This window comes from Solanum stenotomum, chromosome 12 (genome assembly GCF_019186545.1).
Source record: "Solanum stenotomum isolate F172 chromosome 12, ASM1918654v1, whole genome shotgun sequence".
In the NCBI taxonomy this organism is placed as follows: Eukaryota; Viridiplantae; Streptophyta; class Magnoliopsida; order Solanales; family Solanaceae; genus Solanum; species Solanum stenotomum.
The window spans coordinates 8,833,087-8,846,904 of NC_064293.1; the positions used below are offsets into that span (position 1 = coordinate 8,833,087).

At 32.7% G+C, this 13,818-nt stretch overlaps 2 protein-coding genes across 3 annotated transcripts in view; both read left to right on the plus strand.

Annotated features, from left to right (window-relative positions):
• LOC125846928 (urease accessory protein D) overlaps positions 1-13,818 on the plus strand; it is a 586,865-nt gene that overhangs the window by 190,902 nt on the left and 382,145 nt on the right. The gene's annotated exons all lie outside the window — the stretch shown is intronic.
• LOC125846937 (protein PHLOEM PROTEIN 2-LIKE A9-like) lies at positions 5,533-6,922 on the plus strand. Its single transcript, XM_049526642.1, has 3 exons — positions 5,533-5,621; positions 5,719-5,789; positions 6,308-6,922. The coding sequence occupies exons 1-3, from the start codon at positions 5,556-5,558 to the stop codon at positions 6,678-6,680; spliced, it is 510 nt and encodes a 169-aa protein (XP_049382599.1). The 5' UTR covers positions 5,533-5,555; the 3' UTR covers positions 6,681-6,922.

Genomic DNA, 13,818 nt, shown 5'->3' on the forward strand with positions numbered 1-13,818 from the left:
CTCCATAAGAACCATGAGCCAACATGGGACTTGACGGGTCATTCTTTTTAGATGATCACGTAAGATTAAGCTAGTGGATCCACTAAGTTAAAGTAAGGTCCTATATCACGGCAAGGTATAGGATGGTCCTTGGGCAACGTGAGGTAAAACGTTGTATCACCACTAGGGCTCATAGTGGTGGTTGTCGGTTAAAGAATCTCCCACTAAAGTTATATTACTTTTATATAAGTAAAGTTGAGTTTGTTATTGTTTTATCATTAACGAGCTAAGTTGTTTACACTGTTTTACAAGTTTAATATATTGCATGTGTCTTATTGCTTTATATATTGAGTTCAGTTATTCATGAGTCGAACCGAGCCAAGGTAAGTGTTCTCTTGCCCTCTTTTCAAGCTTAAGTCGTAGTTTAGCTTTTCAGCTCGCATACTCGTACATTCCATGTACTGATGCCAGTTGGCCTGCATCTTATTATGATGTAGACGCAGGTACCCAGGATCAGCATCCAGCATGCCGTTGATCCAGTTGAGCACTCCAGAGTCAGTGGTGAGCCTCCTTGCTTTCCGGAGGACGCAGTTGTCTTGATCTCTTAGTTTGTTTTATTAGGATGTTGGGGGGTCTGTCCCAACATCCATCTCAGTATTATAGAGGCTTCATAGACAGTCAGTTAGTAGTTAGTTTTGAGTCTCTCATCTATGTATATATGTAAATATTTTATTTTGGGACTCGAGTTGCCTTTTTTGGCCAGATTTTACCAGTTAAGTTGTTTTATATCCTTTCATTGCATTGAGTTATCCTGTTGAGTTAAGTTTTCGCTAAGTTAAGAAAGCCAGGCCAAAGGTTCGCTTGGGGGCCAGCAATGGTCTTCGGGTGCCGACCACGTCCAGGGTGTAGGCTCGGGGCTTGACAATATCAAACGCTATGTATCCAGTGCACAACGCTATGTATCCCGCTATGTGGAATGTATCAAACCTAGTGTATTCCGTGCACAACGCTATGTATCCCGCTTTGTGGAATGTATCAAACCTAATGGTAAATAGAAAACTAGAATGGATAGGATGTTATTTAGTACTTATAATATGTGGTTCCTATAATTTATACATATTTTTTAGGCTTAAGTTGCCAAGATTGGTCCTTTAGAATATAAACTTCATTAGGCCTTCACAAAAACAAGCTAGCCCAATGTAGGCATGTTCTCTATTTAGGTGGGAAATTTCCTAGGGGAATTTTCGCAAATAGCCATTATAATAAACTTAATTATGCTCCATAGCTATAGTTTCATACTTACGAAAAATGTCTTGTTTGTATAATCCGCAGGTGAGTTTGTATAATTCACGGGTATATTTGTATAATTGAGTTTTTTTTTTGTATAAACTCAAAATAACGAATTTATACAAATACATAGATTTGAACTTTAAACAGTTATACAAATTATATTATACAAAAGTTATACATATTATATTATACAAATTTTGATTTATACAAATGTGTGAATTATACAAACTCGAAATAATTATCACTGAATATTGGTCGCGAGTGATAACTAACTAAAACTATAGCTATGAAGACTAATTAACTAGTATATATTTGTTTAATAACCATTTAATTTTCCCAAGTTCCTCTATACACAAAAATAGGACCATATTTATCTCAATAGCGGTACTTTGGCTAGTGATAACATTTCACACTTAGAACAAGCTTGGTTACTACAAACAACTTCCCTCCAACAAGGTCAAATTAATATTATCGAATGTTGGATTGTACCTATCACTACATGTTTTCTCACATGGCCAATTATATATAATACTTTCAAGAAGAATATCAACGGTCACAACGAATCCATTGTTTATGACTGAACAACCTCAAAATCGGAAGATAGGGACATACGCAAGAAATATCGTCTACAAGAGAAGAACACTAGGTGAAATACAATAAATAACAAGTGGGAAATAATCAAACTGGAAAAAACATATACATGACATGAAGCCAATGAAATTTTCATTGGTTGTATTCATAGGTTGGGGAGAAGAGGAGACGATATGAACAACACCACACAACTACCAAAGAAGTCCGTTACTATTGTGTATAACTTGTTATTTATAATTAGACTACAATGTTTTGAAACTACTTAAAAGGGGTCATGTATTGCAAGGTACGACATAACTAAGAAGCCAAAATGTTATTCGTGCTAAGTTAGTAAGAAATGGACTTAAGCCATCACCACAAATTGCATACAACTTTATAGTCGAGCTGGTCATGATACTAGTTTTAATTGAGATTATGCATACAACTTTAAAGGGGCGTGACTTTATAGTCGAGCCGGTCCTGCTACTAGTATATATATATATAAATTGACTGAATGAAATAACTTATGTTAATATAGTTGGTCTGGTTCTAATAATTTATTCGATCTATCCCGAACAAGTTTGATGAGTGCTTAAGGCTGATGAACAAATAGTGGGATAAGAGTCAGTGTTTATAGCTCATTGACTAACTTGATTGACTAACTTGTTTCATTCTAGTGTTTCATGCTAAGTGTCTACAGGAAAATGTGTTTGAATGCACAAAACAAGAGGTTTGTCATCATAAAAAAGGCGGAATTTATTAGCATTTATGCAGTTTTGATGATTGACAAAGAAAGATGAAACACGTCAGTTAACATGGTCCAAAGGTACACTATCACGAGCAATTGAATTCGGGAAAACTTTTAAAATAAATAAAGACAAGAGTGCAGAAATAAAGAAATGGATAATGATAATTTCGTACAAAACGCAAGGAATCAAACTAGTAATGAATTGAAGAAAAATAACCAATGAGTTTGATTTGAAGGAGTCTAAAGAGGTAAGGAATTTTACTTGAAGAAGGAGTCTTACTTGAAGTAGAACTCTTCAAGTTACTATTGAATTGAAGAGTTGTAGTTCGACTACAGTACAAAAGAATCAATGAATGTAATTTGAAGAAGGAGTCTAAAGAAGCAAGGAGTTTGAATTGAAGAAGGAGTCTTACTTGAAGTAGAACTCTAAGTCAAAAGAGTTCAACTCAATGAGGAGTTTGAAGTGAACAATAACTCTATGAAGAATTATGCTTAAATAGAGGTGAAGTCGTCCAGAATACTTGTGCACTTGCAGAGAAAAAAGAGCAATTGAAAATTTGACTTCGCAAGTTCTGCCAGCAAACTGAAGGAACACATCGAAGAACCTGGTTCTTTTACAGAGTTTATGTGTTAGGAGTTTTTCTTTGTGATCAAGTCTTGATGTAATCTTAGTTCAATGAGTTATAAACTGAATTAGGTGTGTTGTCTTTAGGTTGTGATAACTCGAAGAGTTGAGAACACATATCTTGAGAGGTTTGTGTTGAAGTTTGGGAATTATAGTTCGTAATTCCTTAGGTTACATAGGCTTGTAATCTGTTTTCTGTGGAGACTCAGTGATTTAGTGAAGTTGAAGTTAAATCCTGTAGGGGTACATGTCGTGATTTTTTACACCTTTTGAGTTGGGTGTTTTCCACCGAAAAATATTGTGTTTTTACTTACCGTCCTTACTGCTTTGCTGGAACACGTTAGGCAATGCGTTTCACACTTAGGCGAAAAGTTAAAATCACTATATTTCTAGGTTGTGCAGACTAACATAACGCTAGAGAGAAATACAAGAATTTAGTATAGGAAATTCAACGTATGGTTATTTTGTTGTTTTTATAAGGAGGTACTTCTCAAGAGTTGATTGTGCTAAGATGTCAATTGTTGACTTTTCCTCCGGGCACTTACAAGGCTTGGTACGATGTTATTCTTATAGTGGAGTCGATCGATCGATACTTTAGTGATGAATATTCAGTTACTACCCTAATTACGTGTGTATACATGCATGCTTCAAAATATGAAAAGAACATAAATTCACTATTTTCTTTCGACATTAAAGGCATTATAATTACATGGATTCTTCTTAGAGAATAAAGTAATTAACATTAGAGGAGTTTTGACAACTTGGTTGGAAGAAAGTGGGGGATAAGAAGTAGCTAGAATGATTTTGGTTGTTTGCCACTTTTTTTCTTCTTTAGAAAAGTATGCCTTAGATAAGATTTATTTACAACTTGCTAGACACACAAATGCTTCTATGCCATTGTATGTTGATCTCATCTCTTATCTCCTTTTTTGGAGTTCTCACGTGGACCTCTTAAAATAAATATTCTTTTCTTGACAACATGCCTCCAAGATTGTACCTATCTTGTTTGAAGTATTAATTTCCCTTTCTACTTAGAATATATATATATATATATATACTCCTTCCATCTACTTTTAATTGTCATGTTGTGTTTTTCTAAAGTCAGTATGACTAATTCTCAAGGTTAAATTACATCAAATTAATTCGATATTTTAAAAAAATAAAATTAGATATTAAAAAATTATACGTAAAGTACTATAAATTACAATTTTTTGCATATCTAAATAATAAAAGAATACATCGTAAAACGTTAGTCAAAATTATTATAGTTTGACTATAAAAAAAATCACGACAATTAACCGTGCTTATTGGAAACTTTACTCAAATGACTTCGTAAAATATGAAGCATACATATTTTAGGATAAGTTTTATATTTAGTTTGACTAAACTAATTACTCATTCTACCCTAAAATCAAGGTACAGTGACGCTATCCCTAAGGCCTAAATATAATTCTATATTTTTGAAGAAAAAAAAATATAAACAAAAAGGCAACATATATATTAAGATGCATTTTCGAATCCTTTGCTCTATTAGGTGCTAAGCGTAACATGCATTACGTATACGCTAATGGAGTTTTACTCGGTGCATGTGAATTTTAAAGACAAATTAAAGTAAGTATTTGGCAATAAATTTCAAATATTTAATTTGTACTTCGAATTGAATATGTAGTTTTTGTTATATTTTTAACAAAGGAGAGAAAAGATCACAGCAGTTTATTTATATGTTGTGATGGTGGAGTTGGAAAATCGATAAAAAAGTATTTTATGAAAATAAATGAATAATTCTCATGGTCAAACGGAAACGTAATATATATACCTTGTACTTCCCTCCTGGATGATTAATTGGTTAACCACAACCCAAGTAAATAATGGTTAGTAAAAGTGATGAAAATGAAAGAAATATTGAAGACATTCTCTTATAGTAATATAAATGGTACGTACGATACTTAGCGTGTGAGAATATTAAAGATTGTGAGTGAAGCTTGCAATTCAAGCGCAAATTAAAAGAAGAATTTCCCTTTCCATCCCCATATCATGTCTTACTCCTTTACTTGATTCCATATTCTTTTTAATTTTAACCTTTCGCAATTCCAAATCAAACCGACCTGACTAATCCATATTCACACCACATGAGCCAGACAATTTATTTGAAAAAGTTGAAATCTAAGACTTTTGATATTTAAGGGTTCGAGAGATTCCATTGCGTTCTTACGTAGAGTAAAGGTGGCATTTAACTTTAAAAAGTTAACCTTGCCAAGCCAACTCTAGCTTTCAAGTTATACTCTATAAATACATATGTGTGGTTGTAGGCAAATAATAAAACTCAAATATTTATAATTCAACATGGAGTATTCAAACTCACACTATGAAGGAAATCATATCTCTGAGGAATTAGAAAAAGGGACCGTGGTACGTTTAGTTAATTTGATCTTCATTTTTTTTATTTCAAACTTAGTCTAGTCAAATTAATGTAATGTTCTGACATATTTAATTGTCATACTTGCAGTTCAAAATTTATCCTGCAGCCTTTAATATCGTTTGGGGAAAGGATGAACGATATTGGAAATTACCCCAAGAGTTAGTATATATTTATTATTTAAATACATGCCACACTTTCTACATATTCATATAATCAGAGTGAATTCTTATGGAGATTAAGTAATTATAATTTTGGCACTGAATATTTTGTTTTGTTATACTTTCAAATAGGTTAAGAATAATTCGTTTTGTTGCTTATATAAATTATTTGAATCTTCTTGTGAAAATTGTAATGCAACTACACCAAAAATATCTTTAGCGGCAATGGCATAATTGCCGTTAAATATGTTTTTAGAGGCAATTAATTAACACTTTTTGTAAATGTCCCTAAAGTTTATAATGATATTGAATCCAATGACAATTAATTAATGTCGTTAAATGATTTAACACTCTTTTCTTATGCGTATATTTATTGCTGCTAAAAACTATTTTTGTTACAGTGTGGTAGGAAATAGTAGGTATCTGATGGAATAGTCAAATCGGATACCATTTTTATAAGATAATTGTTAGATGGACATTGAGATATGTGACCTAATGTTGTATTTGATAATGAACAGGAAAGAGGCAGCAACACTTGTACAAGTAAGTTGGCTAGAGGTAACAGGGTGGTGTGACAAAGTAGAAAAAGGCACAAAATATGAAGTTAAGTTCAAGGTGAAATTGACACCAGATTCATTTGGATTTAATGAGTTACCCCTCTATTTTATGGTCAAATCTGGATCAAAAAACTTATGGAAGAAAATTTATTTAACAAAAGATGCTAATGTTGAATCAAATGGATCATATCTTGTACCAAATAATCTTACCATTACAACAACTGATTCTCCATATGAAGATAGCAAGCTTTGTTTTGGGCTTTATGAAGTTTGGAGTGGAAAATGGAAAGGAGGATTAATTATCCAAGAAGTAATTATTCAGAAGAAGGATTAATAACTACACATATAATAGTATGCTAATAAAGAAATGCTTCACAGAAGTTTTATGTTATAACCATTGGAACTAATCCCTCCAAATAGTTTTATATTTCCTTGTAATACTGAGTGTTCTTGTGAAAATAAATGTTTGTTGCTACTGACTTGTATTTAAATTTTCTGTTGTGTTATTTTGTAATAAATCTGATTTGTAATATATGATTTACAAATTTGAGTTATAGAAATTTTGGATCTTGAGAATTTATATATGCAATTCAGATTAGTCAGACTTCAATATAAGTATCAAACATCAAATGAGGAGCAAAAAAAAATAAAAAATAGGTTTGTAGTTTTCATTTTCATTTACAAGTGGCCTAATATAATTGCTTCGATCGACGAAGAACTATAGCCTCCTAGGCAGTGGCGGAGGCAAGAATTCTATCAAGGGGGTTCAAATAAAAAAAATGTTGTTGCCTGGAATCGAACCCGTGACCCAAAGCTCACATATGCGAAATCCTGACCCCCATAAACCATTGAGCTACTCCTTTGACATATGCTCAGGGGGTTCAATTTTAAATATATACATGTACACAAAAAAATTGATCTTATATATATAGTGTAATTTTTTTTCCGAGGGGGGTCGGATGACCCCCCTGGACACACTATAGATCCGCCCCTGCTCCTAGGTATCAAAATATATTCATTTAACAGTCAAACCTCGTTATAAAAGTTATTCATTATAATAACATTTCACTATAATAACCTGATTTTCTTCAGAATTATGTTATTAGTTGTCCTTCTAGCTATAACAGTAGTGACATTCATTATAACGATACACTCTTTGTAAAATTACTTCTCTATAACAGTCATACTCAAATATTTTATAAGAAACATGTATAAAAATAAATTATCAAAATATTTATAGTAATGATTATTAATGTCATGCACATAGTAAATTTTAAATATGAATATTTAATATGAAAAACAATATTTGAATGTCGTCCATCAGTTATGGTCACAAGTTCACGAGAAAAGACTATTGGTGTTTGTCTTTTATACATTCATATTCTTTCTATTTTTTTCATCAAATAGATTAACAAATACAGTACAATCTTTCTTCTTAGTACACAAATTCATTACACTAATTTTTTGTGTACTTTGTTCATTATAACAGGCAAATGAGATCTTAATATCAAATATCAATATACACATACAACAGTACCTCACTATAGTAGCCACTATAATGAGATTTGACGGTATTTAGAAACAATTCTTCTTACTCTTAAAAAGTTGATTGGCAATAAAGTCAGAGCCTTTGCCTCAATTTTCAGACACCAAAACATATTCAAAAAATTCATCTTCTCGATATTCTATTCCTCTTATGTGCATCATTTTTAAAGAAGTAAAAGTAATCAGTGTGATTTGCTTTCAATTATAAATAATATAGAATAGCGTACCTTCTAACTTGAGAGGAATGAATGATCCCAACTTTGAATAATCGTAACAGGATTAAATTATTTAAGGAAATACAGTTTTTTTGTTGGGCTCAAAGTTATACATTCCAATTTTTTTTCTATCTCCAGTATATATTTTTGAAGACATGTAAAACAATATTTGGGTTTTGATCTTCTCTTATTTGTTCACAATATAAATGTAATACTCCGGAAGGTCATTTTTTAAACTTTTCGTGAGATTACAGTTTTACCCCTGATTGGATTTTGAAATGGGTTTTGAGCGTTAGATTAAAAAGTTGTGAATTATGAAAGTTTTTGAATTCAAAAAGCTAAAGTTAGTAAAAAAAAGTGGTTTTCGGTGTCTTATGGAGTTTCGAGTCTTGGAATGGAATCAATGCACATAAGCAAGTTCACACCATAAGGAAGAGACAACAATTGAAGCAATTCAAGTCCACATTCATGCTATCAAACATTTCATCAATCAATCAATAAGGGTCACAACAAGGCAATTCACAAGCATTATGATCAACACATAGCCTTTCCATTTCAACCCCTTTTTATTCATTAAGATTTATCAAGTGGACAATAAACTCTTCATGTAACACCTCGGTCTCAGAGAGAGCTAATTTTAGAAAGAACTAAATTAGAAATAGCCAATTTGAGATTTGTGCAAGTTAGTCTTCAATTATGAGTTTGGGTCAACTTCAAACGACCATAAATTTCAGTACATGATGATTTTGGTGTCCCATGAGATATAAAATAAAAGATCTTTGAGTCCTCTTTCCAATGCCACTGAGTTTGCTAAATTCTGAGTTCGGATGAGGGAGATATGTCCGTTTGAGTTTAGCATGTCCAGTTAAGGAAATTCATCCAAATTAAGGAGGGGTATTTTGGTTTTTTCCTTATCCCACTAAGTCCACACGTTTTTACACACAAATTAAGGGTCAAAGCTGATTAAAATCAGTTTACGCTAAAGTCTAAAAGCGTTTGTAAAGTTAGGGCAAATTTCAAGAGGAAAGGGAGAAAAACTTCAAGCGTTCAAGATTTCTTGCGATCTATGAGGATTTTTGCCAAGAATTCGATTCTTTCGAGGTATGTAAGCTTTCATAGTGTTGGGTTTGTTCGCCCTCACGCCAATCATGTATAAGTTTACCCATGATTTCATTCTTGAGGTTGATTATATTATTGAGTTCTTGAGAAGTTCTTGAGTTTAATTGATAATTAAGGTCTTTGAAATCCTGGAAGTGAAGTTTTTGTGAAAAAGTTGAGTCTCTTCATTGAGTTTTGTGTGAGTTTCACTGAAAACGTTCAGGGTTTGTGAAATTGCGTGAAATTTAAAGCACATCCGTGATGCGTAGAGGGGTTATTCTCTGAGGACTGAATTTAATAACCCCTTAGTCCTCAGAGAATAACCCCTCTACGCGACCAAAATTAATAATCCGTCTCCGCGTCGCGCCAGTGTTTCCCCAATTCGCGTCTTTGCTCGTTTCTTTTTATCAACTATCCAAATTTCATCAAATCATTGAGAAATCCTATATATCCAAATCATAATTCTTGAATTCACANTTTAGGAATATATGAAATTAGTTCCGTATATTTTTTGAACAATATACCTTTGCCTCTTGCTTATTCATGCTATCTGAAATATCTGATTGGATTTCAGATTGTTGCTCCATTTATCTAAATACTAAATTTTTAGTTGAGAGAGTTTTCTGAAAGAAAGTTTTATTACGTTAGGCATTGCCTGTCTTTCAAAGTTTTACAATTGCGTCTATATATAGACATACATATTCTAATACTATTCATAATACTATTCATGACTACTATTCATGAATAGTTCTTATTTTGTCTACCACTATCCTATTTACGACATGTATACACACTTGTCTTCTTAATAATATAATACATACTATCCATAGTTTACACTTGTCAACATATCTTTAATAATGCACATGCATATGTTGACTAAGTTTTTCTACTAATAATATGACTACTATTTATTTCAAGACTTTTACATATCTACTTTTGGCTTTGTGTGGCCAAGCACGTTTTTGTGTTTCCTTTTATCTCCATCTTTATCTTCTTTTATCTTTATCTTCTCATCCGTCTTTATCTCTTATTCCAACTGGACGTCTGAGATTATATTATCTTCTCTGTTGCATTTCGAACATATGTGGTAAGGGTATTTGTGACCAATTAGCTTGCAATATCTCGTTAATAACTCTGCCGAAATAAATCCTACTTTTAGTGCTCGTATTGTAGGTTGTTCTTCTGGCTTAAGTAATGATAAAATCCATCTCTGGACTTCATCCATATCTACTTTCCTTAGCTCCCTTGAATTGGAATAAATCATTAACTGATCTCTTGCATAGTAGCTCCATATAGCGTTTCCGTTTAAATAATTATTTGCTAGCTCCTGTATGATAGTTGATATACCAATTATTCTTTTGTTAGCATAAAAACTTGGTATCTCTATTTTGCATATCTCTTCTTGTTGTCCGATGTCCNGTTACTTTTATATTGAACTGAGTTGAGTATTTTTGAGTTTGAGTATCTTTCATTCAAAAAGCGTATTGGGCGTGAATCATTGGACTGTAGAAACAATAGATAAATAATTTTGAGTATCAGTACATATTCAATAATCATTATTTGTTTCTCTCATGGCTTCAACTTAGCTTTGTTTTTATTACAGATTCAAAAAACAATATCAAAAAGCTCAAAGTAAAAAGAAAACAGATGTGCTTAATTTATCAGGTGATGAACTTATTGTGGTTAATTTTAATTACCCAAATGAACCATTTGGAGAGGCTCGCAGCCTTCTTTCAGGCTTTTGTAGAATTTTAGCATTGCTCTTTATTTCCAATCAACTTTGAGAAATGGTCGAGTGTGCCTATGGCATACTTAAATCGCGTCTTCGATCAAATTATAAAGGTATAATCTTACAACTAGACTCTTACTCTATTTTACTTTTTGGTGAGAAAGATAATTGGTAATTTGAATATTATATTTACAAGTAATAGATAAGCTAACTAATTTTTTTTTCTTGAAGCCCAAGTTCTCCTTTAAGACAACAGAGTCAAATGCGCGGCAACATATTTATAAATCTATTGGAAAGAAATGGGCAGCAAATAAGAACAACTTGTGGAAGTTAGTCGAAGACCCACTTAAAAGTAAAGTTGAGATTATTGATAATATGCCAGATGGATCTTCCACAAGATCAATGGATTTCTTTTGTTTATTACCAATATAAAGATTCAACAAAGGTACTTATCTTACTGGTTTTACTAGTTTTAATTATCATGTAACTATTTGATTTTTTAATTAAGTTTCGTATATTTTTTTATAAGGAAATGCATAGAAAAAAATACTGAAAATCGGAAAAAACAAACAACTCTACGCATAGGTGGCTTCAAAGTGAATGCTACAAGAAGGGCTAAAATGGCGATTAGTAAATTAACTTATTATGTATTCATTTTTGAGTAGTAAATTATTTTGATTTCATGAATTTTTTATTTGTATATGGCTGAAACTGGACAAAGCCTGGACGAGAACAAATATATATTTCTACTCATAAAAATAAAGATAGAGTATATGTTAATGAAACTGCAAAAGAAATATGTGTAAGTTTCTTTATGAATTCTAATTGTATTTCAACAAGATTAAAAAAAGGGGGGAACAGTTGTGAACTAGTTGATTAATTGATGAAGGTTATACAAACTCAATTCTTTGCTATTTAATTATATTATGTTTGCATGAGAAACTTTTTATGTTTTTTTCTATCCATGAGTGAATCTATTGTTACTACAAGAGTAGATGCCTTCCTTATTCAAAAAAATAAAAAAAATAAAAGAGGCAATAGATTCTATCTAAAAGAAAAAGAATATTTTGGCTAGCCTTTCTTTTTTTATTACCTGATATTATTTATCCAGAAAGCTTGTGTTTCTTTTGTTATCCAGAAAGCTTGTGGTCCCGTTCCTCTAATTACTCATGTTCTTACGTGTACATTGATGTTTATGCTTTGCTAAACCCAAGAGCAAGTTTATCTTTTGTAACCCCTTATGTTGCAATGAACTTTGATGTCTTCCCTGAGAAATTTTGTGAACCCTTTTGTGTTTCTACACCTGTTAGGGAGTCTATTCTAGTTGAGCGAATATATCGTGATTGTGTCATTTCTATCAATCAAAAGAACACAATGGTTGATTTAGATGAGATAGACATGGTAGATTTCGATGTCATTCTTGGTATGGACTAACTTCATGCCTGTTATGCCTCCATTGATTATAGAACTCGAGTTGTTAGGTTTCAAATTCCTAATGAGCCAGTTATAGAGTGGAGTAGTAGTTCAGCAGTGCCTAAGGGTCGCTTCATTTCGTACCTTAAGGCGAGAAAGTTAGTTTCCAAGGGGTGTGTCTATTAATTAGTCCGAGTTAATGACTCTAGTGTTGAGATACCTCATATGGAGTCAGTGTCAGTAGTAAAAGATTTTCCAAAAGTCTTTCCTGATGATCATCCCGGAGTCCCTCCTGAGAGAGAAATAGACTTCGGTATAGATATTCTTCCAGATAATTGTCATATATCTATTCCACTATATAGAATGGCACCAGTAGAGTTGAAAGAGCTAAAAGAACAATTGAAAGATCTCCTAGATAAGGTCTTTATTCGATCAAGTGTCTCACGTTGCGGCTCTCCAGTGTTATTTGTGAGAAAGAAAAATGGTTCTCTTAGGATGTGTATAGATTACCGCCAGTTGAACAAGGTTACCATCAAGAACAAGTATCCTCTTTCGAGAATTGATGACTTTTTCGATCTGCTTCAGGGTGCTTCTTATTTTTCGAAAATAGACCTCAGATCGGGCTACCATCAGTTGAAAGTAAGGGAGTGTGATATTCCCAAGACAACTTTCAGAACTTGTTATGGTCTTTATGAGTTTCTGGTCAAGTCCATTGGTTTGACCAATGCGCCTGCAACATTCATGGACCTTATGAATAGAGTTTTCAAGCCTTATATAGATGTGTTTGTTATCGTGTTCATTGATGAAATACTAATCTATTCAAGGAATGAAGAAGATCATGCTAGTCATCTCAGAATAGTTCTCCAAACTTTAAAAGATAAAGAGTTATATGCCAAGTTCTCTAAGTGTGAGTTTTGGCTTGAATCTGTGGCATTCTTATGCCACATTGTGTTTGGAGAGGGAATTAAAGTTGATACCCAGAAAATAGAGGCAGTGAATAATTGGCCTAAACCCACATCTCCAACTGATATTAGGTGTTTCTTGGGTTTCGTTGGATATTATAGAAGGTCCGTAGAGAGGTACTCGTCTATTTCATCCCCTTTGACCAAGTTGACTCAGAAAACAGTGAAGTTTCAATGGTCTGAAGCTTGTGAGAAAAGCTTTTAGGAATTGAAAAAAAAGGGTGACTACTGCCCTAGTATTGACCTTACCAGAAGGCACGCAAGGCTTTGTTGTTTATGGTGATGTGTCTAGGGTTGGTTTGGGTTGTGTGTTAATGCATAATGGCAAAATTATAGCTTATCCCTCCAGACAGTTGAAAGTTCATGAGAAGAATTATCCAATGCATGATCTAGAGTTGGTTGCCGTAGTATTTGCTTTGAAAATATGGCGCCATTATCTTTATGGTGTTCATGTGAATGTGTTCACCGATCACAAGAGTATTTAGTATGTGTTTACTCAGAAAGAGTTTA

Bases quoted from the DNA above. Each gene is read 5' to 3' on its own strand.
- LOC125846937 (XM_049526642.1), top strand. From the start codon at position 5,556: ATGGAGTATTCAAACTCACACTATGAAGGAAATCATATCTCTGAGGAA. The intron at 5,622-5,718 runs GTACGTTTAGTT...TCATACTTGCAG, and splicing joins AATTAGAAAAAGGGACCGTG to TTCAAAATTTATCCTGCAGC. The intron at 5,790-6,307 runs GTTAGTATATAT...GATAATGAACAG, and splicing joins TATTGGAAATTACCCCAAGA to GAAAGAGGCAGCAACACTTG.